This window comes from Macaca mulatta, chromosome 14, assembly GCF_049350105.2.
Source record: "Macaca mulatta isolate MMU2019108-1 chromosome 14, T2T-MMU8v2.0, whole genome shotgun sequence".
NCBI classification, from domain to species: Eukaryota; Metazoa; Chordata; class Mammalia; order Primates; family Cercopithecidae; genus Macaca; species Macaca mulatta.
In genome coordinates this window covers 21908548-21935197 of record NC_133419.1, presented here as the reverse complement: position 1 = coordinate 21935197, position 26650 = coordinate 21908548, and the positions used below count along the sequence as shown (strand labels likewise).

The window sequence follows — 26650 nt, the reverse complement described above, 5'->3', positions numbered from 1 at the left end:
ATAGGAAAATAGCAAAAATTTCATCTCCTGAAGAAATTTGAAGAGTTTTTTGGAGATTCTTTTAAAGGCGAAATTTTTCTTCTTTAGGTAAGAAAACGTTTTCTATTGTTTATCCATGGGTTGAAAAGAGCATTTCAACTAGACGAAAGAAGTATCATGTACTGAAACTTTGCTTATCTTAACTGATGTAAAACGTCATGAAGATGATAGAAAGCAGGACTTTTAATTTAAATAAAACAAAAGTAGTTAGAAATTTTTCATTTAAAAAAGATTAATTTGTTGGGGAAAAAATGAGACAGACCCTTTTTTTGCACTTTCTCATAGACCGAATAAGAGGATTCCCATGAGTCATCTTTTAAAAATATTTAAGACATAACCAAATTAAAATAAAAGTTGTGATTCTGGCACAGAGTTTTAAAAAATATTTACCAAATCAAAAACAAGAGAATTTTCAGACATTTAAAATATTCCTAAACATAGATGTAAACTAATGTGATAAAGAAACTATTTTGATAAATTTGAAAGACTGGTCATTGTTTTAAAAGCAGGCCCATGAATTAAAGTTAATTAAGATTTGTGCAGTAACAGGGAAGCATAAACTTTGGTATATACTCACATGCTGGGAAAATACTGTTTTGTAGGGTCAGAATGCAAATATAAATAATTTGTTTAATCAGGCAAGAACCTGTACTTTGTGTGTGAACTCTTTTCAGTGTTTGGTAATTGTGTTATGTTGATAACATATGAAAAGGAGACAGACTAACTTTTTAAGCCTATTAGAATATTTGCAACTCATTCTATTTTTGGCAATAATTCTATTAGTGCAGTTTATTTCCATGAACAGTATAAAATACATATGTGAAAATCAGATTTTTGAAAGCAGATTAAAAGTGCAATTAAATTGTCCAAACAAACATTTTAAATACTTTGAAGTATTTTATGAAATTAATAGAACAAAACAAGTAGTTTCAGAAATTATAGAATCTGTTGTAAATATGCAAATTCGCACATTCTAGCTTTGTCACCAATGCCACATTTGGGAAAAGAAATACATTGCAATGTTTGTCTTCTATTAACATATATATATTCTTAAAAGTATACAAAATTTTTCCTAATTTTAAACATATTAATACTGTTACATATAAATATTTTTTAAATCTTAGTATAAAGTTTAGGGTTTTAAAAAAAAATACGTTAAAAATTCATGTGGTGAAATAGAATCTAAAAACTTGAGGGAAAATACTAAAATTTTTGGTATAAATTTGAAGAGTTAATTTCTAGAATAAATTTGTTTTCTTCTTATAAAGACATTTACATCAATATTAAGTATATAGATTAAGACCCACTTAAATTACTTAATTAAAACATACTAAACTTCTAAGTTATTTTTAAAAGAATGATATGGGCAAACTGAAAAGATTATAAAATTATTTCCAATGTAATCTTTACGTAAAGCCTTTTAATATATCAATTTTTACCTCTTATATTTTGAACCATTAAAAGAAAAAAAAATGACTAATCTCCTAATGGAAAATATAATCTTATAGTACTGAGAAGAGAGTTGTAAGCACGTAATAAATATATGAGATCAGTTTCATTTCTGACTCGTTTTCGAGCCTTTCTTATGAATCATCATATATTTTAACATCAGGAGAATAATATATAAAATATGCTTTAAAATATTATAGCCTGGCAGCTATTTAAAAAAACAGGGAAAAAAATAGAGCTTTGCCTAGCAAAATACTAACTAAAGAGTTAGGTGAGAACTAGAAATGTACAGATGCTAAACTAGTATAATAAACTAAAATTCCAAATATATATGAATATATAATTTTTTATATCTTGGTATATAGCATTTGTCTTGTTTAGGAAACTACATATTGTACAGGAGTGAAGACGTAAATGATGAAGTATTTTCTCATCATAGTTTACTAGATAAAAAATTTACTAATAAGCTAAATGTAATAGTAAGGGGCACATTTAAAATATAATTTTGTAGAGTTTTACTGAATACGTATCTTTCCAACAAGGCTTTAGGTTTTTGCGTGTGTATTAGGATTTCTGAGTTTTGTGATTTGAAATTCATGATACATTTTGACTGCCCTTTCAAATGGCAAATTGTTTCTGTGGAAAAATCAGACATTATGTACATTTCATTTTATATTTGGGTGTGAGAAAAATAGCAGATAATTTGGGAGAATTCTAGTTGTTGCCTTAGTGCATGCATCAAATAGTAAACAATTATTTTTTTCTCTCAGTTATACGTCTGGGCATGTTACAGTTTGTACTGTATGTACAAACAGGATATTGAACTTATACTGATGACACAGTGATCTCTAAACGTGATTGTTAATCTTTACTGAAATTATGGGCAAAGTATTTCAAAAAATGCGTTTTTAAACTCTTATTTTTAATTAAAATGAGAAAAACTTTGAAGGAGTTCATTTATGAATAAAATATGTAATTGTGCAGTCGCCTGAAAGAATGAACTCTTAGTTTATTTTTCAAATTTTATTAAAATGTTTCTTTACCTGCTGCTTGTTGGCATTTTAAAATTAAAAAGTAACAAAGCAGCATTATTATATTTCTGATTATCTATCAATAGAGTGAAAGGGAAACCAAAGTATATAGACACAACCCAGGTTTTCCCCTAAAAAAAAAAACTAACTTCAAATTGAAAAAATATATTGCCCATATTTGATATTTCTTATTAGGACTTACTTGGAGTCGCATAATTTTTTTAAGACAATATATTGGAAGAAATTTGTCTTATAAAATGGAGAGATGTAGAACATTGTGGGCAGTTGTAGGATAGTCTCTCTCTTGTTGCTTCCCAGAAGTTAGAAAACAGATTTTAAATTAATAGTGTTGAGTACACGCATCTCTGGAGTATAATAATTTAGAAAAATGTTGGAAAATGATGAAGGCGAAGGGGAAGATTAATTGAAGTTAAGTGTCCCCTTTTCAAAGGGGAAGCATTTGACACTATGAGGAGTGCTCTGGAGATTAACAAATGCTTCTCTGTCAGGGATAATTTTCTGGGCAGTTGAGGTTGTTTGTGTGATAAGGGAAGGCGGCCAGATAGCATAACTGTAGGTGTTTGAGAAAATTTCCGAAGTTACTTTCAGATTGAAAGGGTGAAAGTAGGTGCAACAATTGGCTGTGGGGAGGGGAAAGCGTGCAGGGCTCGCCAGCCCGGCGCCACTACAGGGTTAACCGCGGCGCCGCCCGGTGCACACTGGGAGTTGTAGGCCGCGGGCATTGTGGGAGTTGTCGTAAAAGCCTGCTTTTTTTGCCGTGATGGCCGTCTCCGAAGCAGGGAGTTGAGGGTTTCTGCCTTTCGGAGGGTTTGGGGGGGCTGTCGGTCCCGTTAGAAGGCCACCAACAGCCCCCCAGGTTGCCAAGGGTCTGTTAGTTGTGTTCCTGGAAGGTGGGCGAGCAGCCTGACGGGTTAACATTGGGATTTGCCGTCGTTACAGCGTCAAGGGGCCTGTAGCGGCTACAGGGTCGGTGAAGGGTCCCAGCCGGCCGGACCTTGGTCGTCTGGCATTCTGCCTTTGAAATAGCGGGGTGGCCAGCGCCTAGGCATATGAGGGTGTGCTTTCTGTGTTGTGATTTGTAGCTTGCACCCTTCACTGTTCTTAGAGCATTTGGCTCTGTCCATATGGCTGTTGGTACTCATGGCCCAATTTGGGGTTGGACTGGGCTCTTTTTCTTGGGTCTGGTGGGACTTAAGCAAGAACTGGTATTTTGTAAGATGTACAGCAGTGTCCTGGGTGTTGTCTGTCTGGTTTGGGGTGTGAGCAGTTGCAGGAGTTATGAACGTGCCCATGGTCGCGTGGTTGGCTTTCCCTTGCATGTGGTGAACTTTCCCCTCATTTGCTAATGCTGAGAGGCAGTGTCAGGCAGTTCCTACTTGTGAAATGCCTTCTTATTAACTTGGATGTGTTCCTAAATCTTGGGAGCTTTGCAGTTGCTTGTAGAAAGATATGTGTGCAAAACTGAATTTAAAACGAACACCACGGTTGCAGGTACCTTTAGTTCTAGGGAGCCAGCTCGCCCAGGCTTCCCTGGTGCTGTGAAGTTGTTTGAGTTTATTTATGGAAATTAGGTTTGCTTTGAGCTGTGTTGCCTTACTCTTGGCCCAGAGTTTCTCTGCATGTTGGGACTCTGATATTTGATATTGGGTACTCTTTCAACACTTGAGGCTAAATCAAGCACTGTGTACTGATGTGTAATTTCGTGTATCAGAATCTCAGGGTAACAGATAGCCAAGCATGGCAGTACCTGTTTTATCTCTTTACACGAATTGGACCTCATTGTTTCTGCCACCATGTACTGCTCCATAAACTCCACCTTATTTCCATGGTCTGGTTGTTGTCTGTAAGTTTTGAAACCTAACTGGTCATGAAAAGCCATTTTTCGGGCGGTATTTAAAAGCTTTTTCCCACAAATAGAACTGGTATCTAAAACATTTTTTCATTCAGGTTTGGTAAGGTGGGAGATTTGAAATAAGGTACAACAGTGGTTTTGGAAATCAGCTATCAAGTCTTAGTTTTAGGGACCACCACGTGACAGAAATGATTTATAGAGAGAGTAAAACTTGTGTTCCATTTTTCTTGCTATTGTAGTGCATATAAAAACTAAATAAACCACTTTCACATATCATTAAAAAGCCCTTTGATGTTTTGCAACGAATGAGGTTTTTATAACTCCCCTGTTGTCTGGGTTTGCTTAGAGTATAGTAATGGGGCCGGGCATGGTGGCTCATGCCTGTAATCCCAACACTTTGGGAGGCTGAGGCCAGCGGATCACTTGAGGTCAGGAGTTTGAGACCAGCCTGGCCAACATGGTGAAACCCCGTCTCTACTAAAAATACAAAAAGTTTAGCTGGGTGTGGTGGCGCATGCCTGTCATCCCAGCTACTCGAGAGGCTGAGGTGGGAGAATCGCTTGAACCCAGGAGGTGGAGATTGCAGTGAACCGAGATTGTGTCACTGCACTCCAACCTGGGTGACAGAGTGAGACCCTGTCTCAAAAAAAAAAAAAAAAAAAAATTGCTGGGTGTTGTGGCAGGTTCCTGTAGTCCAGCTACGCTGGAGGCTGAGGCAGGAAAATCGCTTGAACCTGGGAGGTGGAGTCGGCAGTGAGCCAAGGTCACTTCACTGTACCCCACCCCTCCAACCTGGGCAACAGAGTGAGACTGCATCTCAAAAAATATATGTATAGTAATGGTAGAGAAAGCAGCAAAGCCGGCTGGGTTTGTACATGTGATTCTGTTGAAACTGATTTCAGGTATGGATAGGCTAATATTGTTGATTTGCTAGTCAGGTCTCAGGAAGGTATTTCCTTCCCTCTAACCTGACCTAAATGTGTCTTAGAATATTAACTAACTTGGCAATTGAAAAAAAAGTTTGAGAAATTTATTTTTAAATGATCCGTATTGTCCATATTTGTTACTGTTTGTTGATGTGGTCAAATACTATTGTTCTGTGAATTGGTTTTGTATCTTAGGAAGACTGGATGGCTAGACTTTGTAGATGTGTAGAATCATTAAGAATGAACCACAACCACAGGGCCCATTTGCCTTGAAAGAAGATACATGAATTTTTAATTGCCAAGTTACCTCTAGCTTGAGTTAAACAGAACAAATACTTCATTAGAAGGTGCTTTGCATGGACTTTGAGAGTGGAAAGGTACATACTTTGTTGAGTTTAGAGGTAAACTCATCTCTGCATTTGCATAGAGCCCATCCAGACATTTGCAAGTAGTCACATCTCTACAAAGTGGTGAGGTTTTTGTGTCTAAGAACTTTGGTATTTAATCCTTTATTTGGTACTCTGCTTCCCATCCTTATCACTCCAGTTCTGTTGGTGGTATGAAATGTTTTGTGTAATACACAAAGGCAACAGATGTTTCAGAAAAAAAACATGGTAGAATCACGTTTTCTGCAGAACATGATTCATAAGGTTGTGTTTACCTATTTGATAGATACGTCAAAAGATACATCTTTTTGAAGCCCAGGCTTTGCACAGTTTCAACGAAACTGTTTTCAATGAGATATAACACCAAAGGGTAACTTTCTTGACTAAGATGTTATGAAAGCCTTTAATTCTTGTGTTCATTCAAAAAAGAAATGGAAACTTATTTCCAAATAATAGGACTTGGAACATGACCAAAAAAAATTTTTCACTTTAGTCAGTAGCCAAAATTTGGAGATGCCAAGAAGGCAACAGAGTATATCTGTTTGGGACCTTTACTCAGGTTCTTTCTAATCTCTTGTTTTCCGCATAGAACTATTCACATTGCTGAAAGTAAGCAATTCTTTATTTTTTCAGAGACAGGGTCTCACTCTGTCACCCAGGCTGGAGTGCAGTGGTATGATCATAGCTCACTGTAACCTCAAACTCCCAGGCTCAAGCTATCCTCCTGCCTCAGCCTCCTGAGTTGCTAGAACTACAGGCATGCACCACCACACTTTGCTAAATTTTTTTTTTTTTTTTTTTTGAGACAGTTTCTCACTGTATTGTCCAGGCTGGTGTCAAACTTCTTGCCTCAAGTAATCCTCCTGCCTCCCAAAGGGCTGAGATGACAGGCATGAGCCACCACACATGACCCTAAGCAGTTCTTATTAATGCATTTCTGCATTTGTGAACATTTGTAAGGGTAAAACTGCATATAAAACAACAAAATCACCCATTCCGAATTTGATCTTGATTTTTCATTAATATTATTTGAAAAGGAAGAATTGTTGATTGTAGTTCGTACACTTAAATTTGGTACGTTTAGTTTTAGATTCCAGTACTCTTAAACATGGAGTGTATTTCCACCCCTCACCCTGACAGTATAGTAAGGTTTCTGAGAGAAAGAGGAATGGTATTTTTAAAACTTCTGTGCTTATTAATGATAAATTTTATTTTTTGATTCTTCCTACATGTATTTCCAGGACAGAATATATTATCTCTGCCCTGCTGGGCCCTGTGTTTTTGAAGTCAGAGTATTGGATGATTTTTATGGGCAGGACAGAGCAAACCAACACTTACTTCAAAATACCTAATGTAGATTGAAAGATATTCATTTCCATTAAAAATAAAGCAAGATCATATGCATATGTCCTACCAGTTAAAGGATTCTGTATCTTAAAGCCTCAAAAAAAAATCATAAATGATCATTTTGCTTTGTCCTTTGCCTTCTTTATTTTTCTTTTTGTTCAGTTTTCTCTCTCAGTGTGCCTTTGTAGGGTTCCAGAATTTAAATGACATTTTTGTTTATTTTGGACTATTTTTCAAATTATTTGCTTCAACTTAAAACCATTTTCACCTAAATTATTCATAATAACATGATTTTAATAAGTCATTGTCATATTACATTTTTATAATTAAAATGTTATAAATATTGAATTTCTTTTTTGGGAAAAAATGAGCTAGTTACTTAGACCAGATTCACAAAGTTCCAGAATTTGGCCTGCAAAAAAATCCAGGGATGTATAGCTGTAACTTCTTTTTCTTTAGACAATGAAGAGAGATGCATGATTTGGCCGTTTCAGCAGGAACCTGAAAAGCACTTCTTGCCCAACACTAAATATAATGTGAAAATTGTATTAGGACAGTATAGGGAGAAATCCTTGAATTCACATAAAAGAATTGAAGAAAGCAGTTCTATATATGTTTGCCAATCTGAAAATTTTTTTTTTTTTTTTTTTTTTAGTAAACCACTTTCTTGTTTTCTTAACTCGGAAATAAATTTATGTGTCTGGATTTGAAATTGTTTTTATGGTTTTTTGTTTTGAGACAGAGTCTCACTCTTACCCAGGCTGGAGTGCAGTGGTGTGATTGATCTTGGCTCACTGCAACCTCCACCTCCTGGGTTCAGGTGATTCTTCTGCCTCAGCCTCCTGAGTAGCTGGGATTACAGGTGCCCGCCACCATGCCTAGCTAATTTTTGTATTTTTAGTAGAGACAGGGTTTCGCTATGTTGGCCAGGCTGGTCTTGAACTTCAGACCTCAGGCGTTCTGCTTGCCTCAGCCTGCCAACGTGCTGGGATCACAGGCTTGAGCCACTGCACCTGACCTGAAATTGTTTTTAAGGAGAATTCATTTTTGGTAGGGAGAGCCATATGTTTTCAATAAAGTTGTAGTAAAAGAGTAGCCAACTTGTGTCTTTTTTTTTGAATTGTTAACCAAAGGTATTGATTATATGTAGTTTATAAGGGGGAAAAAGGGCCCATTGTAGTAGAGGGTTAAAATGAAGACAGTGATTTTTAGCTTTTCTGTGCCATTTGCTATAATTACTTTCTGATAGAATTTGAATTCGTAATATAATGGAGTTAATTTTAAAATATCTGATATGGCTTTATATATATCATATTAATTTTTTACACACATAGGATTCTGTAATTGTTTCATCCTAACAGATTTTTAAAAGGAAGTATATAAAGTAAATGAAACATACTCTTATTATATTCTTCTACTTGAGGTAGAAGAATTCTAAATTAAGACTTGGAAAAAACAATTTTTATAGGTGCAGAAGATTTGAGGTATGTACTATAGTTTTATACATCAATAGAAAAAAATGGAAGGGCACAGCCATGACTGGGTAATTCACAAAAGAAAAAATAAAAATGTCAATAAATAATGTGGCAGACTGTTTGCCAAAGGTGACCACAACTGTATCTCCCAGTTCTATGTATTCTTCTCTATTGTGACAATGTCGCTTTGTCATCAGAGGGTGGAGTCTTTTCACTTTCTTTAATCTGAGTGGGTCCTTTGACTGTTTTGACCAAGAATATGTGGTAGAAGGAAGTTCCGGTTCCAGGTGTTGCTCTTATTTCACCTGACAAGTTTGGTTTCCTGCCTCTTGGAAGCCGACCACTATGTAAGAAATGTGATAACCCTGAAATCACTATGTTGTGAGAAACCCAAAGGCAAGTGAAGAAGCCCTGGAGGATGTGACATCAAGTGTAGAGGCAAAAGAGCACCAAGGAAGAGGCCAAAGAACACTAAGTGAAGAAGCCATTTCAAAAATGTATCCTCCAGCCCCAGCTGCCCTAGTTGTTATGTAAATCAGATAAATTGCCCATTGGTGCCCTTCCCAATTTCTGCCCCATAAAATCATGAGCCAAATAAAATGGTTTGTTTTAAGCTTCTAAGGTTGTGGGTGGTTTGTTGTGCCTTGACAGGTAACAGGAACAAATACTGGGGGAAAATTTTTGTTTGATAATGGATACAATTTGCTTGTCTAAATCTGGTAAGGAATTAGTATCTATGATAGATAAAGAGTTTTGTTTGTTTTTCAAAGGAAAATAAAACAAACACAGCCAGGTGCGGTGGCTCAAGCCTGTAATCCCAGCACTTTGGGAGGCCGAGGCAGGTGGATCACGAGGTCAGGAGATCGAGACCATCGTGGCTAACACGGTGAAACAGCGTCTCTACTAAAAATACAAAGAAATTAGCCGGGCGTGGTGGCGGGCGCCTGTAGTCCCAGCTACTCTGGAGGCTGAGGCAGGAGAATGGCGTGAACCAGGGAGGCCGAGCTTGCAGTGAGCCGAGATCACGCCACTGCACTCCAGCCTGGGCGACAGAGCGAGACTCTGTCTCAAAAAAAAAAGAAAAGAAAAGAAAAGAAAACAAACACAAGAGTCCTAATAGAAAAATGCCAAGATTATGAACAGGCGTTATTTCAAAGAGGAAATCCAATAGGCTAACAACATGAAAAGATATGCTCAAACTCAGTAATTACAGGAATTCAGATTAAAGCAACAGCAAAGTATCTCTTTATCCCTAGTAGACTAAGAAAAATGAGAAAGATGGATGATGCCAAGTATCGGTGGGGATGGGGGTTAGGAACCCTCATACACTGCTGGTGAGAATATAGAGTAGTGGAGCTGTTCTAGAGAGCAGCCTGGCAGAATTTAGTTAAATGAATATAGATCTTAAATTGTTTCTGGGTATATGGCCTCAAGTCTTACAATGGCCTCTAAAGGAAGAAATGTGAGGTTGTTCATCACATTGTTTTTGATGGCAGAGTCTTAGATCCAACCTGAGGTTCTTCATCACTGGAGGAATACATAAGTAAAATATGATGGATGCACACATGTAGTACAGTAGTCCCCACTTATTCACAGTCTCAATTTTTGCTGTTTCAGCTTGTGGCCAACGGCAGTTTGAAAATATTAAATGGAAAATTCTGGAAAAAACATTTAATAAGCTTTATATTTTGCACCATTCTGAGTCGTGTGAAGAAACCTTGTACTTGTCCATTAGTTACTTAGTAGCTATCTCAGTTGGATTGAAAAAACAGGATCTATAGGGTTCAGCACTATCCTTGTTTCAGACATGCACTGAGGGTCTTGGAATGTATCCCATAGGGGAGAATAATATACCATGCATCAGATAGAAGCAAAAGACTACATATATCTACCACGCATAATGTTTGAGAAGTACAGTGTTTCATGAAATAAAAAGTGGAATCTAGAAATGTTCAAAAAGGTATGTAAAACACACTGGAATGAATACCTAAAGGGCAAGGTAATGTTGCCCATGAAAGAAGAAAGGGAGAGGATAGTGGAGAGTGAGTTAAAAGAAACTAAATAAATTGAGAAGCCAATGATGATAATGTGCTGTGAACCAAGACATATTAATCATACTTTCTGGGCTGGAGGTCAAACAATACTCCCTCACTCCAAGAAGAGAAGATTATAATTCTCAAAGTAAACTGAAAAAATAGAACCATTTTTTCAGTCTGCCTCACTTGGAACAAATTTTTAAATGAGATCAGTTACAGACAGAAGTATGGTCAAACAGGCAACCTCATATTTTGTTGGATATGTAAATTGGTATGACCATTATAAAGTACAGTTGTTCATCAAAATCCTTTAAAATGCTCATATCCTAGCAATAAACATTTGTAAATTGAAGTTAAAAAAAAAATCCATTGATTGAGACAGAGTCTCGCTCGGTCACCCCAGGCTGGAGTGTAGTGGCTCAATCTCAGCTCCCTGCAACCTCCGCCTCCTAGGTTCAAGTGATTCTCGTGCCTCGGCCTCCCGAGTAGCTGGTATTACAGGTGCACACCACCACACCCAGTTACTTTTTACTTTTAGTAGAGATGGAGTTTCACCACGTTGGCCAGGCTGGTCTCGAACTCCTGACCTCAAGTGACCTGCCTGGTCAGCCTCCCCAAGTGCTGGGATTACAGGCATGAGCTACTGTGCTCAGCGATGAAACCATTTAAATAGCACCAGAAAACATGAAATACCTAGGGATACATACAACAAATTATGTGTAAGACCTGAACACTGAAACTACAAAACATTGCTGAGAAATTAAAGAATACATAAGTAGTGAGAAAGATACCATGTTCGTGGATTGGAAGACTCAATGTTGTTAAAATTTCAACTCTTCAAATTGATCTATAGACTCAAAGCAATCCCAGTCAAAATACCAGGTAGCTTTTTTAAAAAATACAAAACTTAAGTGACTGATCCTAAAATATATATGGAAATGCAAGGGCTCTAGGGTAGCCAAGACAAGAAAGTTGGAGGACTTAACATTTCCTGGTTTTAAGACTTTAAAACCACAGTAATCAAGACAGTGTGATTTTGATTATATAAATAATCAAATTTATAAATTTATGCTTTGTAAAACAATAGGTGTGGAAAAACGAACTTTTTCTTGTGGTCTCACATCACACAATAATCAACACAGAGAAGACGTCTGTTATCAAATGTGTGGAGATTTTTCCCCTACACACCAAACAAGCAAGCAATTCTGCAGTAGGCACCAGCTGGGTGTCCTCCAATTCAATTCCGACACTATCTACCTGGAGATAGCCTCAGATTGAGGGCTCAGTCCCACAAGACTGCCATCACCCTTCAGATGCCAGTTGCAAGTCTGGGTCTCCAGAATATCTGACCAACCACGTTCAAGATAGGGTTCCCACGAACCCCTGTTTGGGTTCAATTAATTTGCTAGCATGGCTCACAGAACATGTATGCTGGTTTAAAGGATATTACCAAAAAAAAAAAAAAAAAAAGACATGAAGAGATACACGGGGCGCGGTATGGAGGAAGGGATGAAGAGCTTCCATGCTCTCCCCAGGCACACACCCTTCAGGAATCTTCATATATTCAGATATCTGGAAGCTCTCCGCACTCTGTCCTCTTGTGACTTCTATGGAGAATTCATTGGATAGGCACAATGAGGACTGTGTGGAAATATGAATGGATAAAAAGAGTATGATCTAATATTAATAAGATCATACTATTCATTACTATTACTGAATGAGGAAACCCAGTAACGCTGGTCTGTTCAGATTCTTGGCCTCTCTGGCAGCATTTTTTTTTCTTCCAGGGTATGGGGTAGCATCCTTCTGAAATGAGGGTCTTATGACCCACAATCAGAAAAGTAGGGGGAGATTAGAGTCCTGCCTTGGGCTGGTGGAAGGAGGGCAGGGGAAGGAAGGTCAGAGAGAGATTCTGTTTTCTGAAGAATCTGTTTTCTTCTGAGGCTGAAAGCATCCCAACATTATAACAAAAGACTATAACAAGGGATATGGGAGTTATGAGCCAGGAATGGTGCTGGAACAGTTGGATATCCATATGCAAAAAGATGAGTCTTGTTCTGTGCCTCATACTTTATTCAAAGATGGACTTGAAATTACTCATAAACCTAAACATAAGAACTAAAACCATAAAACTTCTAGAAGAAAATAAGAGAAAAATCGTTGAGGTCTTAGTTGATGCAAAAATTTCTTAAATAAGACATAAAAAGTAGGAAGCATAAAAGAAAATTGATAAATTAGACTTTATCAAAACTAAAAACTTTTCCTTCTCAAAATACAGTTAAGAAAATGAAAAGCAAGCTACACAAAAGGAAGAAAATATTTGCAAGACATCTGATGAAGGATTCATCTCCAGGATGTATAAAGAACTCTTACAACTCAGTAATAAAACAGACAACCTAATTAAAAATATGAGCAAAACCTTTCTTATAAGTGAGCCGAAGATGGCCTGGATGTATTGGCTTCTAGGTTGTTTATTTCATCACTGCAGGCTGAGACTTATTAGTTCAAAAGTCCACCAGTGCCAAAGTCAATTTTTTTACACATCTAATTATTTTTTTTATGTCCAAACAAGATTTTCAGTGCTTTAGAACCTGCCTGCTTGGTATAACCCATGAAATCACTCCACGCCTGCTAGCCACATATAAGATAAGCCCTAGGACCCAAATCACTGCTGCTGCTGTCCTTCAATGTTCTCTGATCCAGAGACTCCCCTGCCATGCTACTGGAGTGTTATCACCAGGGCATGTAAACTCCCTCTCTGATTTTCCTCTTCTCCCAAGGAGTTCCCATACCCTCCCTCTGCTGGAGGGTAGGCCCCTCATGGTTAGCATCCAGAAAGTCTCATGCTGTGAATGGCTTCCTCTCTCATGCACCATTGTTCAAGAACCATTCAATAAAGCTTGCCGTGTGTTATTACTGCTTCGTATCTTTTTCTTTGATCAGCGCCCAAGTCCCTCAAACCCTCCACTTGATTTGAACAGATACTTCACAAAGTAAGATAAACAAATGTCCAATAAGACATTTAAACGTTTAAGCATGAAAAGATGTTCATTATCTTTACAGCAAAGATAATGCTATAAGTTATTAATTGAAGATTAATATGAATGAATTAACAATAAAGTCACATTGAGATACCACTAATATCAATGAGATGAAAAAAGACAATACTAAGTGGTGTTGAAGATGCACAGCAACTAGAGCAAACTGGTACAGCTACTTTGAAAAACAGTTTGGCAGTTTCTTATAGAATTAAATATTTATCATATAACCTGTAAGTTTGTCCGTCACTATTGTTTACCCAAAGGAAATTAAAGCTCATGTTCTACACAGACTTGTATATGAATGTTCATAGCTGCTTTATCTATAACAGGCAAAAATTGGGAACAACTTAAACATTCATCAGCTGAAGAGTGAATAACAAAACAAAATACTACTCAGCAATAAAAAGGAACAGACTGGCCAGGAGGTTATCTGACTTACGCCTGTAATCCCAACACTTTGGGAGGCCGAAGCAGGTGGATTACCGGAGGTCAGGAGCTCAAGACCAGTCTGGCCAAGGTGGTGAAACCCCGTCTCTACTAAAAATACAAAAATTAGCTGGGTGTGGTGGTGCATTCCTGTAATCCCGGCTACCCCGGAGGCTGAGGCAGGAGAATTGCTTGAACCTGGGAGGCAGAGGTTGCAGTGAGCTAAGATCTTGCCACTGCACTCCAGCCTGGGCAACAGAGCAAAACTCCATCTCAAAAAAAATAAATAAATAAATAATAAAAAGGAACAGACTGCCAATACGCACCACAGCTTAATCTCAATGGTAGTATGCTAAGTGAGAGAAGCCAGACACAAAAGACCACGTGCTGCATGATTCCACTTATATGCATTTCTAGAAAGGCAAAACTAGAATGACAGCAGAATCAGTGGTTATGATGGGTTGGGGGTCAAAAAGGGCATTGGCCATAAGGATGCATGAAGAAACTCTTGGAGATTATGGAAGTGTTGTATATCTTGATTGTGGTGACTATACATAAAAATTGTAGATTGTATGTAAATATAATAAAGTGGACTAAGAAAGTTCTTGATAAGTGGACTAAGAAAAAAGTGTTCGTGCAATTTAACCCAGTAAGTGTATGTCTAATAACTTAATAAAAAGAGTTAGAGATGTGAGCCGGGCATAGTGGTTCACTCCTGTAATCCCAGCACTTAGGGAGGCAGAGGTGGGAGGATAGCTTGAGGCCTGTAGTTCAAGATCTGCCTAGACAACATAGTGAGACCCCATTCTCCACAAAAAGGGGGAAAGGAATCAGAGATGTGTATAAAACTTACATACAAGGATGTTCACTTCAGCATTATTTATAATAGCTAAATACTTAACCCAAATGCCCAGAAAAAGGACATTATTTAAATATGATATATTCATGCACAAAATATATCAAGCCATTAAAAGTTATATTGAAATTATGATTTGGAAAAATGTTCACTACTTTAAATAGAAAGGTAGAATATAATATAGTATACACTCTAGCTTTTGTTTTTATTTTTAAACTGGCAGTTGAAAGAACAAAAATAATTCACTATCTTATTAATAAATGAGGGTTAAGTGGGATTTTTGTGACACGTAAATAAAATCTGAATATCTGGTATCTCAATTTATACTTTTCTTCTTGTGGGAAATGGATGAAATTAAAATTTTGGCCTGGGCATAGTGGTGCATGCCTGTAATCCTAGCAGTTTGAGAGGCCAACGTGGAAGGATCGCCTGAGACCAGGAGTTCCAGACTGCAGTGTGCTATGATCGCGCCACTGCACCCTAGCCTGAGTTTATTTATTTATTTATTTATTTATTTATTTATTTATTTTGAGACGGAGTCTCGCTCTGTCGCCCAGGCTGGAGTGCAGTGGCCGGATCTCAGCTCACTGCAAGCTCCGCCTCCCGAGCTTACGCCATTCTCCTGCCTCAGCCTCCGAGTAGCTGGGATTACAGGCGCCCGCCACCTCGCCCGGCTAGTTTTTTTTTTTTGTATTTTTTAGTAGAAATGGGGTTTCACCGGGTTAGCCAGGATGGTCTCGATCTCCTGAACTTGTGATCCACCCGTCTCGGCCTCCCAAAGTGTTAGGATTACAGGCTTGAGCCACCGTGCCCGGCCTGAGTTTATTTTTTTAACTAGAAGTTATTGCTCCTTGCAACTAACTTTACCCTTTTCCTTCTGCCATAATAATCCATTCATTCATCTAATGAATACAGATTGGGTATCCTTTATCTGAAATGCTCGGGACCAGAAGTGTTTCAGATTTTGGAATATTTACATATACATAATGAGATATATTGGGGATGTGACCCAAATCTAAACACAAAATTCATTCAGTTTTCATATACACCTTATACCATAGCCTGAGGTTAATTTCATATAATATTTTAAATAATTTTCTGCATAAAACAAAGTTTATGTTAAGTACTAATACGTGGAATTTTCCACTTGAGGCATCATGTTGGTGCTCAAAAGTTTTGGATTTTGGAGCATTTCAGATTTTTGATTTTTGGATTAGGGATGCTCAACCTGTATTTATTAAATGTATGTGATGGCAACATGGTGAATAAGACAAACAGGTCTTTATGAAACTTAAAGTATGGTTGGGACCAGTATGTGTAAAAAACCCTATGTAGGATGGACCTTGGTGCTTTTGAGGGCTATAGAGAAGGCCCTTAATTCTTGAGTGTGGTGAGCAAGGTAGGAGGTTAGGGACCAGAGCATGATACAGTTCCTTAAGGAACACACACACACACACACACACAATTAGTTTTCAATTGTTGCTGTTACAAATTACTGCAGATTAGTGGCTGAAAACAATTCCCTTACAATTCTATAGGTTAGAACGCCAACAAGGATCTCACTGGGCTAAAGTCACTGCACTCTTTTCTGGAGGTGCTAGGAGGAAGTTCATTTCCTTGTCTTTTCCAGCTTCTAGAGGCTATGCACATTCCTGGTCTCCTGGACCCATGCTCCATCTTCAAACCAGCAATGTTGCATCTCTAATCATTCTCCCACAGTCACATCTCTCTCTTTGACCAAAGCTGGGAAAAGTTCTCCAATTTTAAGGACCTCCCCTGGGATTGATTGGATTAGGCTCACCTGGGTAGCCACCCACCTCAAAGGTCCTTAATTTAATCACATCCTTATAATATGTTCCCACACAAGGTAACATTCACAAATATGTAGACATGGATATCTTTAGGAGGTCATTATTTTGCCAAACACATATATGTAAAGATAAATATGTAATTAATTTTTAAATTTATATAGAAACTTTTCTCAAACATTTGAAATAAAATAAACACAAATACTATGCGAGAGTTTATCCCAAAACAGAGGCATAATCATTTTGGAAAGAATAGAATTAAAAGTTTTTCAATAATATATTATTATTATATATGTTTTTGAGACAGAGTCTTGCTGTGTCACCCAGGTTGGAATGCAGTGACATGATTATAGCTCAATGTGGTGTCAAACTCCTGGCTCAGATGATCCTCCCACATTGGGATGACCAGTGTGTGCCACCATGTCCAGCTAATTAAAAAAAAAAAATTTTTTTAGAGGTGGGGTCTAGCTATGTTGCCCAGGCTGATCTCAAACTCCTGGGCTCAAGCAATCCTCCATGCCTTGGCCTCCCAAAGTGTTAGAATTATAGGCATGAGCCACTACACCTGGCTGTGTATATTGTTAATATATCTCTGATGAGATATTGCCACTGATATTGAAGAAAATAAACAGAGAACCACAACTAGAGTCAACGACAGGAATAATTCTCAGAAACATGATGCTGAGTTTAAAAAAAAAAAAAGCAAGTTCCTGAAGACTACCCAAGTGTGTGTCGGTCTACCTGTGACTTTCCTTAGGGCTGCTGCAACAAATCACTGCAAACTAGGTGGCTTTAAAGAATAGCAATTTATTGGCCAGGCGCGGTGGCTCACGTCTGTAATCCCAGCACTTTGGGAGGCTGAGGTGGGTGAATCACTTGAGGTCAGGATTTTGAGAACAGCCTGACCAACATGCTGAAACCCCGTCTCTACTAAAAATACAAAAATTAGCTGGGCATGATGGCAGGCTCCTGTGATCCCAGCTACTTGGGAGGCTGAGGCAGGAGAATCACTTGAACCTGGGAGGCAGAGGTTGCAGTGAGCCAAGATGGTGCCACTGCACTCCAGCCTGGGCAACAAAGTTAGACTTTGTCTCAAAAACAAAAAAAAAAAAAAAAGGAAAAAAGAAAAAGAAAAGAATAGTAATTTATTCTCTCACAGTTCTGGAGGCTGGAAGTCCAAAATCAAGGTGTTGGGAAGGGCTGTGCCCTCTCTGCAGGCTCTCTGGAAGCATCCTTCCTTGCCTCTTCCTAACTTCTGGTGGTTGTTGGCCATTTTGAACGTTACTTGGCTGGAAACTGTATTACTAAAATCTCTGCTTCCATTGTCTCTCCCTCTGTCTCTTTGTGTTTCTCTAAATCTCTCTCTTTTTATAAGGAAACAGACATTGGGTTTAGGGCCCACCTTAATCCAGCATGACCTCATCATAACCTGATTACATCTGCAAAGACCTTATTTCCAAGTAAGGCCAAGGTCACAGGTTGTGGGGTTAGGACTTTAACATATCTTTTAGGGAGATACATTTCAGCCCACAACAGTCATGTTTCCCAGGAAACAGACTTGGATATTGGGATTTGCTTGCAGGGGATTTGTAATGGAATACGCTGGGGAACAACATCCTTGAGGGAGGAAGGGAAGCTGGATTTAAGCTGAAAGAGAAGTTGAACTGCACTGCAGTATAATGGAAGCTTCAGGAAATTCCACTGGGAGCTCTGAAGCTGGGAAGGGTTTTCAGAGATGCTCATAATTGAGGTAGGTGGTCCAGGCTTTTGTACTCCTGCATCATCCGGTCATTGGATGTAGGCTGCCATTGGGGAGGGGCAAAGCAGCTCCCTTTGCCCGAGGACAAGTCCCATAGAGGGACATAGACCAGGATTGTCAGCAAATGTGGAAATGAAGGTCTTGGTCCTGGAGGGAAGATCTGGGATGCCTTCCCCAGCATCCACCGTATCATGCTTTTTAAATAGAGCTTAAAAATAAGCAAAACGAAACAACATGTTATTATTTCATATATATTTGTGATATAAAGCATATATTTAAAAGCAGTAGAATGATATACAACATTTAGGGCTGTGCTTACCTTTGGAGAATGGGCTAGGGTAGGTTTTTGGTTTTTCGGTTCTTGAGTTAGGTGGTGAGTTTACAGTTTTTCATTATATTGTGCTTTATATAAACACTTACATATTTCATCTAATCTTTCATATGCATCAAATATATTTTAAAAGATAGCAAGCGAGTCTGGCACAGTAGCTCATGCCTGTAACCCCAGCACTTTGGGAGGCCAAGACAGGAGGATTGCTTGAGCCCAGGAGTTGGAAACCAGCCTGGGCAACATAGCAAGACCTTATCTCTACAAAAAATATTAGCTGGCTGGGCACAGTGGCTCACGCCTGTAATCCCAGCACTTTGGGAGGCCGAGGCGGGCAGATCACAAGGTCAGGAGATCGAGACCATCCTGGCTAACATGGTGAAACCCCGTCTCTACTAAAAATACAAAAAAAAAAAAAAAAAATACAAAAACTTAGCCAGGCATGGTGGCGGTGCCTGTAGTCCCAGCTATTTGGGAGGCTGAGGCAGGAGAAGGGCGTGAACCCGGGAGGCGGAGCTTGCAGTGAGCTGAGATTGTGCCACTGCACTCTAGCCTGGGCGATAGAGCGAGACTCCGTCTAAAAAAAAAAAAAAAAAAAAGCTGGGTGTGGGGTGCTGTGTGCCTGTAGTCCTAGCTACTTGGGAGGCTGAGGCAGGATGATTGTTTGAGTCCAGAAGTTCAAGGCTGTAGTGAGCTATGATCATACCACTGCACTCCAGCCTGGGTGACAGAACAAGTCTCTCTCTCTATTCAAATTTTTTAAAAAGGTAGTAAGGGGAATAAAGGAAAGAACTAGGCAAAAGTAATAGAAACTAAAGTAGCTAGAATTTTTAGAAAAAAAGTGTGGGTAAAGATAACAAATCCTTGAACCTATTGCTAAAGTAAGGATTCAGGTAAAGAAAACGTCCTGAAATTCCACTATATTGTTTGCCGTAAGTTTGCTTGCATAACTGTCCTACAGTTATGCTGGAAATATGATGTGAGTAAGATATTATGGTTTACTTCCCTTTCACATGGTTGTATTTTATTTTTTTGAGATGGAGTCTCGCTCTGTTTCCCAGGCTGGAGTGCAGTGGCACCATCTTGGCCCCCGGGTTCAAGTGATTCTCCAGCCTCTGTCTCCCGAGTAGCTGAGATTACAGGTATGTAATACAGGCTGGGATTACAGGCCACCACGCCCAGCTAATTTTTGTATTTTTAGTAGAGACAGGGTTTCACCATGTTGGCCAGGCTGGTCTTGAACTCTCGACCTCAGGTAGTCCGCCAACTTTGGCCTCCCGGAGTGCTAGGATTACAGGCATGAGCCACCACGCTCGGCCCCTTTCACATGGTTTTAAACTGGTTTGTTTACCATGGCACTAATTCCTTTCTTTAAGTAAAAGTATTCTGAGTAAGATTGATGGAACGATTGTTAGATCTGCTGATGCGATAAAGAAAACTAGTTAATGTGCAATATTGATATGTCAAGATTTCACTTTGATATTTTTAATCATATATTATTGAGTGCAGAAAGAAAGTTGTTGAATTATTTTTGCATAATCACAGCTATTACTTCTGAAAAGTATGTATGTTTATGTTGTGTATATTATATAGCGTCATACTTAGAAATGGAAATGAAAAGAAAAAGAAATGGAAGAATACTGTACAAATTTCCAACTGTTAGTGGGAATAGAAAATGGGGTGGGATGCTTTTTCATTTCATATAAATCTGTGTGCTTTTGCAACTAAAAAAGAGGTAAAATGTTAAAACTATATTTTGTAATCACTTGTTTCAGAATGACTGATTTCAGTTTTATTTGGGAAATACGTTTACAGAGGACTATGAATGCGAGTCTAAATAGGTGGCAGAGTAGAAAGAGCCCTTCTTTTTTCTTTTTCTTTTCTTTACTTTTTTTTTTAGACGGAGTCTCGCTCTGTCGCCCAGGCTGGAGTGCAGTGGCACAATCTCGGCTCACTGCAAGCTCCACCTCCCGGATTCACGACATTCTCCTGCCTCAGCCTCCCGAGTAGCTGGGACTACAGGCCCCCGCCTCCAGGCCAGGCTAATTTTTTGTTTTTTTAGTAGAGATGGGGTTTCACCATGTTAGCCAGGATGGTCTCGATCTCCTGACCTCGTGATGTGCCCGCCTCGGCCTCCCAAAGTGCTGGGATTACAGGCGTGAGCCACCGCGCCTGGCCGAGCTCTTCATTTTTAGTGCAGACATCTTGGTTCTAGAAACAGGCCTGCTGCACTAAAGTAGTCCTTATGCAAGAAGGTTAACTTAAAGAGTTAATTTCCCTGTTGGAAAAACGGGGGTGTTATTGTGATGTTTGAATGGGGTAATGTATGTGAAGTGACTTTGAAGTTGATATTGCAATATTAAAGCGTAATAAGTGTTTTTGTTTGTTTTTTGTTTGTTTGTTTTTTTAAGACAGAGTCTCACTGTGTTGCCCAGGCTGGAGTGCAGTGGTGCGATCTCGGCTCACTGCAACCTCCACCTCCTGGGTGCAAGCGAGCCTCAGTCTCCTGAGTAGCTGGGATTACAGGCACCCACCACCACACCCGGCTCATTTTTGTGTTTTTAGTAGAGATGGGGTTTCACCATGTTGGCCAGGCTGGTCATGAACTCCTGACCTTAGGTGATCCGCATGCCTCGGCCTCCCAAAGTGCTGGGATTACAGGCGTGAGTCACTGCACCCTGGCCAATAAATGTTAATCTTCCTTTCTTATGGTAATATTGCTTGTTAAACGAATTACATATTAACTTTTGGGAAACCTCCCAATTTCTAATGCTGAAGACTCAGTTTCTTTTAAATTGGTTTATTCATCACACCACTTTTTCTTTTTAACCCAGGGTTGGACAACTGAATTTAAAGGCAAGTTAAAATTCAATATTTTGAACAATGTTTAAATGAAGATGAGTGGGAAGACAGAACTGTTAAAAGGTTTTATTATACAGCCAAGTGAAGGATTCAGCTGTGTCCCAAAGGATTAAACAAGATGGTATGCTTAATAATTCCTCACTTCTATGAAATTCCCTGATTATAAAGTGTTCTTTCATTCTGTAGAACTACTCCGGATTTCATCAGGAAACTCTGATCTGAAACTCAATTTACAGAAATATTAAAAATAAATTTTCAACTAAATGGGAATGTTTGTATACTAATATGATACAATATTGTTGCTTTTTTATATTAAATACCATTCTAAACTCTAAATTTGTTAATAAATGAAGCTGAAATCTAATGTGATTGTGTCTGAGTATTTTATTTGGACAACAGCAAAATATTTCTAGAGACTCTTCTACTCTCCTTTAGTCTTTCTCTTTTCTTTCTTTCTTTTTTTTTTTTTTGAGACAGGGTCTCACTTTGTTACCCAGGCTGGAGTTCAATGGCGCAATCTCAGCTCACTACATCCTCTGCCTCCCAGACTCAAGCAATTATCCTGCCTAGCCTCCCAAGTAGCTAGGACTACAGGTGTGCACCACCAAGCCCAGCTAGTTTTGTTTGTTTGTATTTTTTGTAGAAAAGTTTCGCTAGATTGCCATATTATAGTTTCGCTATATTGCCCAGGCTGGTTTCGAACTCCTGAGCTCAAGGGATCCACCCAAAGTGCTGGGATTATAGGCATGAGCCACGGCGCCCAGTCCTTAGCCATTTTTTAGATGTTGCTTTCTCTGAGCTAGTTCTGGAGATATGATTTCATAGTCATGCCTTTTTGGTTCAAATTCCAATTCTTCCACTTACTTGCTTCAAGCCTCTGTTTCCTCATTTGTAAAATGGGAATAAGAGTAGTACCTACCTCACTGAACACTTCATGTCTATCTGCTAATCACTGCTAAATGCTTAAGTAGTATTGTTCTCATTTTACAGATGTAGAATTTGTAAAAATACAAAAATTTTGTAAAAATACAAAAATTAGTTGGGTGTAATGGCAGGCACCTGTAACCCCAGCTAATTGGGAGGCTGAGGAAGGAGAATCACTTGAACCCGGGAGGCGGAGGTTGCAGTCAGCTGAGATTGTACCATTGCACTCCAGCCTGGGCGGAAAGAGTGAAAAAAAAAAAAAAGAATCAACGTTCATCCCAAAGTCTTGGGCCTTAGAAAGGGAGTAAATGACGGTATCATTAACAGAAATAGGAACGAAAAGAGGAAGAGGGTGTGTGTGTGTGTGTGTGTGTGCGCATGTGTTGAGCGCAGAGTTCTAAACATGTTAAGTTTGAAATGTCTATTTTATATCCGAGTAGAGATGCGAATAGGCGGGTGGATATATATATACACCGTATAGAAGTCTGGACCTCTAAGCAGAAGTTGAGCCTGGACAGAGACATTTAGAAGTAATCAGCTTACAGTTGATATTTAAAACCAAGGGACTGGATAAAATCATATATTAGAGAAGAGAGCTGGGGTCTGAGCCTGAGGGCATTGTGTAATTTAGAGGCCAGTAAGAGAAGGGGCCAGCAAAGGACACTGAGAGGAAAACTGGTCACTCCCTGTTGAATGGTAGAGTAAGGTTAGGACTGAGAATTGCCCATTTGCTCACTATTTTATACCTAGTACCTAGCTCAGTGGACTGGCATGTAATTAGGGCACAATAATATTTGTTGAATGAATGAATCTTCACTTCTGTTTCTTAGATATTTGTTGGGGTCCCCTAGGTACCAGGTACTGTTTTAGGTCCTGTGGATTCACAGCATAGTGTCCCCTGTAATCACAGATTCTAGTGGGGGCCACAGACAGACAGACATATGGAACAAAAAATTATGTATTGTTAGTTTATAATAACTGTCTTCTCCCCCTTCCAGCCTATTCTAAGGAGAATGGGACTGAATATCTAGAGGGCGCTTTGTTGGTGAACAATGATGAGCTGGGATATATAAATTTGGGGATATAGCTACACTGTAGGCAAAGATTTGGGGAAGAGGGAGAAGTTGAGGGAGAAGAGTGGTGGGCTTTTAGCTGAACTGAAGAGGTGGCCCCAGCCAAAGGTACCAAATTCAATTAAAATAAAATATGATGTCAGCTCAACTCACATGGCTGAATTCTGGAGGGTAATTGATGGTTTACATTTACAGCCTTAGGGTTAGACTTAATTAATCTGATAAGAGAATGGAGAAGGGGGGGTTGGGCAGCAAGAAATAAGGCTCAAATGGAATCTTATTAAACTATAAAGTTAGCTGCAAGATATGTTGAACTGTTACCCTTAGAATTATTATCCTTAAGTTCCTGCTTTACAAAAAACACTCTTAAGTCTTGAATCAGCAGCCCCCATTGGCTAAGAACAAATTTTAGGTACTTTTGTGAGCCCAAATCCACGCCAGAGAAGGGAATAAAACCTCTTGAAGAAAGGTAGAGAGTGTGAAGCACTTTATTGTTTTACACAATTTTTTAAACTTACCTTGTGGTCTTTCTCCTCTGGAAGTTTGCTAACGTAGTTCCCGTGCCTCTATCTGGACTTCACACTTCTGTGCCCCTTGGAAATACCACTCCCCCGCCCCCCAACCAAAAAAGGGAAATTTAAAAAAGAAAATAAAATTTTCTATCCTCCTTTGAAGACAAATTAAAAGATATAATCTCCTTCCAAAACTAATTGTTCAGCAAGCTGTGTTCCTATATTTTTCATTCATCGTACAGCTCTGATGCCATCGTGTAACAGTTATTAGAGTTATTAGACTCCATCAGGTTATTTGCCTTGGACTCCAAATTGTTGGGAACTAAGTGATGTTTACTGCTCGGCTGGGAGGGAGGTCTGGCATTTAGAGGGTCCTCTGTGAGTGAGTGTAACCCGAGCTAATGCCTGCAGCGAGGAAGGCACAGACACAGAAGACTGCAAGCCTTTATCTGGAAAAGTTTATGGAAACAATGACAGCACGCTTAACAATGATATATTTATTATATAACTATATCATATATGTAAAATATATATTTATTTAATAAAGAGTTGAAAATAAAACCGTGACTCCACAGCCATTTCTTTTCTTTTCTTCTTTTGTTTTGTTTTGTTTTGAGATGGAATCTCACCCTTTCTCTCAGGCTGGAGTGCAGTGGCGCGATCTCGGCTCACTGCAACCTCCGCCTCCCAGGTTCAAGTGATTCTCCTGCCTCAGCCTCCCAAGTAGCTGGGATTACAGGCGCGCGCCACCACACCCAGCTAATTTTTGTATTTTTAGTAGAGACGGGGTTCGGATGTTGGCCAGGCTAGTCTCGAACTCCTAAGCTCAAGGGATTCGCCCGCTTCGGCCTCCCAAAGTGCTGAGATTACAGGTGTTAGCCACCGCGCCCTGCCCACAAGCCCACTTCTTACTACAATCTTTCCATTCACTAGCGGGTTCTCTGATCCCATTTCCTCTTCGAACCTGAGCTCAAACCAGCCTTGATCTGACTGGCCAATCCGAGCACATTCTTCCCCAGTCGCGAGTATGGCTGCAGCCAATGAGAGACCGGGGCGCCTCGGTGGGGTGAGACAGGGCGCTAGCAGGCGGAACCCTGGGGGGCGTGGTGACGGGGGAGTGTGGGCGGGGCAGTGGAACTAGAGTCAGCCAATTGCTGACGCACTACGCGCAGAGGGAAAGACAGATCACCAATAGCGACACGGATATGGTCCCGCGGGCGGGGTTTAGGCCCAAAGTAGTGTCGGAGCAGCGCCTATTAGTGTCATCCTCACCGTCACGGCCGGCGCCCCCTCCTGGATTCATTCATTCGCTTTTTTCATTCACGAAGGTAGTGAGGCCTAGTGGAAAGCCATGGAGAGCGCTCTCCCCGCCGCCGGTTTCCTGTACTGGGTGGGCGCGGGCACCGTGGCCTACTTAGCCCTGCGCATTTCGTACTCGCTCTTCACGGCCCTCCGGGTCTGGGGAGTGGGGAATGAGGCGGGGGTCGGCCCGGGGCTCGGAGAATGGGCAGGTGAGTCGGATGCAGCGCCGCGTCTTCGCTCCTGCGGCGGCCGGGACCAGGCCTGGCCCGTGATGACCAGTTCCGGGCTCTGCTCCTGGCCTTCCCCTCCCCAGCTCTCTTCTTTCTCAGGCTCCTGCGTCCCTCGGGCCCCTCCTGGCTCCCTTGGCTGTCTTCTGCTTGCTTAGACTACTTGCAGAGTTTTAAAGTACGAGATACACTGCTCGCTCAATCCTGGGAATCTAAAGCGCAGCTTGGGGTGTAGGAGAAAACTGCCTCAAGTCCCTGGGGCTTGTGTCCTTTAAGCCATTCCGGGTTCATGGAGCCAGTCAGTCGCCCTGCTGCCTCCTCAGTTACACGCTGTCCTCCTTGGTTCGCCCCTTGTAAATGTTTTTAAAATAAAGTTTTTCGCTTGGTTTGAATATTGGCCCTGTGCTAAGGATGCAGAGCATTCTGTTAACATGTTTGGGCTGAGGACAGAAGACGGGGTGTAGGGACACAGAATTTCAGAAGGCTTTTTGCACGGCGGAATCGTACCTCCCCAGTTACGATTAAGATAGTAATCGCATCAGGATTCGGCCTATTTCATGCAATTTACAAAGCCCCAAATTAAAAGGAATTCTCGCTAAACTGTTCTGGAGTCCTAACGAGTAGCAAGAACTATTGCTTCTGTAAAATGATAACTCATCATGTTAAAATCAGATTTTTTGTTTGTTTGTTTGTTTTGCACAAGGACGTTTGTGGGAAAGAGTATACCCATAAAGAGTGAACTAAATACTTGGAACTTGTAGTCGGAGGATTTTTAAAATGGATGACGAAGGTCAGACTGAAGAAATAGGGAAAATTATCTGCAAGGAAGTTTTTTGCCCCCCCCCCCCCGCTTTTTTTTCTTTTTCATCCTATTTTGTTTCCTTCTTTGCTTTATTTTCGTCTCTTTTGGACTTTCTTCCCTTTAAACCAAGTGATTACTTATGGTATGCTTGTGGTCGTTCCCTGAGAT

At 39.8% G+C, this 26650-nt stretch overlaps 1 protein-coding gene and 1 long non-coding RNA gene across 2 annotated transcripts in view; both read left to right on the top strand.

Moving 5' to 3' along the window:
• The first annotated feature begins 2 nt into the window (after nt 1–2).
• On the top strand, nt 3–22003 carry LOC114672274 (uncharacterized). Its single transcript, XR_003722561.2, has 2 exons — nt 3–87; nt 21615–22003. It is a non-coding gene; the product is annotated as an uncharacterized LOC114672274 (long non-coding RNA).
• Nucleotides 22004–25383: 3380 nt separating this feature from the next.
• The window catches only part of HSD17B12 (hydroxysteroid 17-beta dehydrogenase 12), a 167666-nt gene continuing 166399 nt past the window's right edge, over nt 25384–26650 (top strand). The window contains exon 1 of the mRNA XM_028833499.2: nt 25384–25662. Within this exon, the coding sequence (XP_028689332.2) occupies nt 25503–25662 (160 nt within the window). The 5' untranslated portion in view covers nt 25384–25502. The remainder of the gene's footprint in view (nt 25663–26650) is intronic.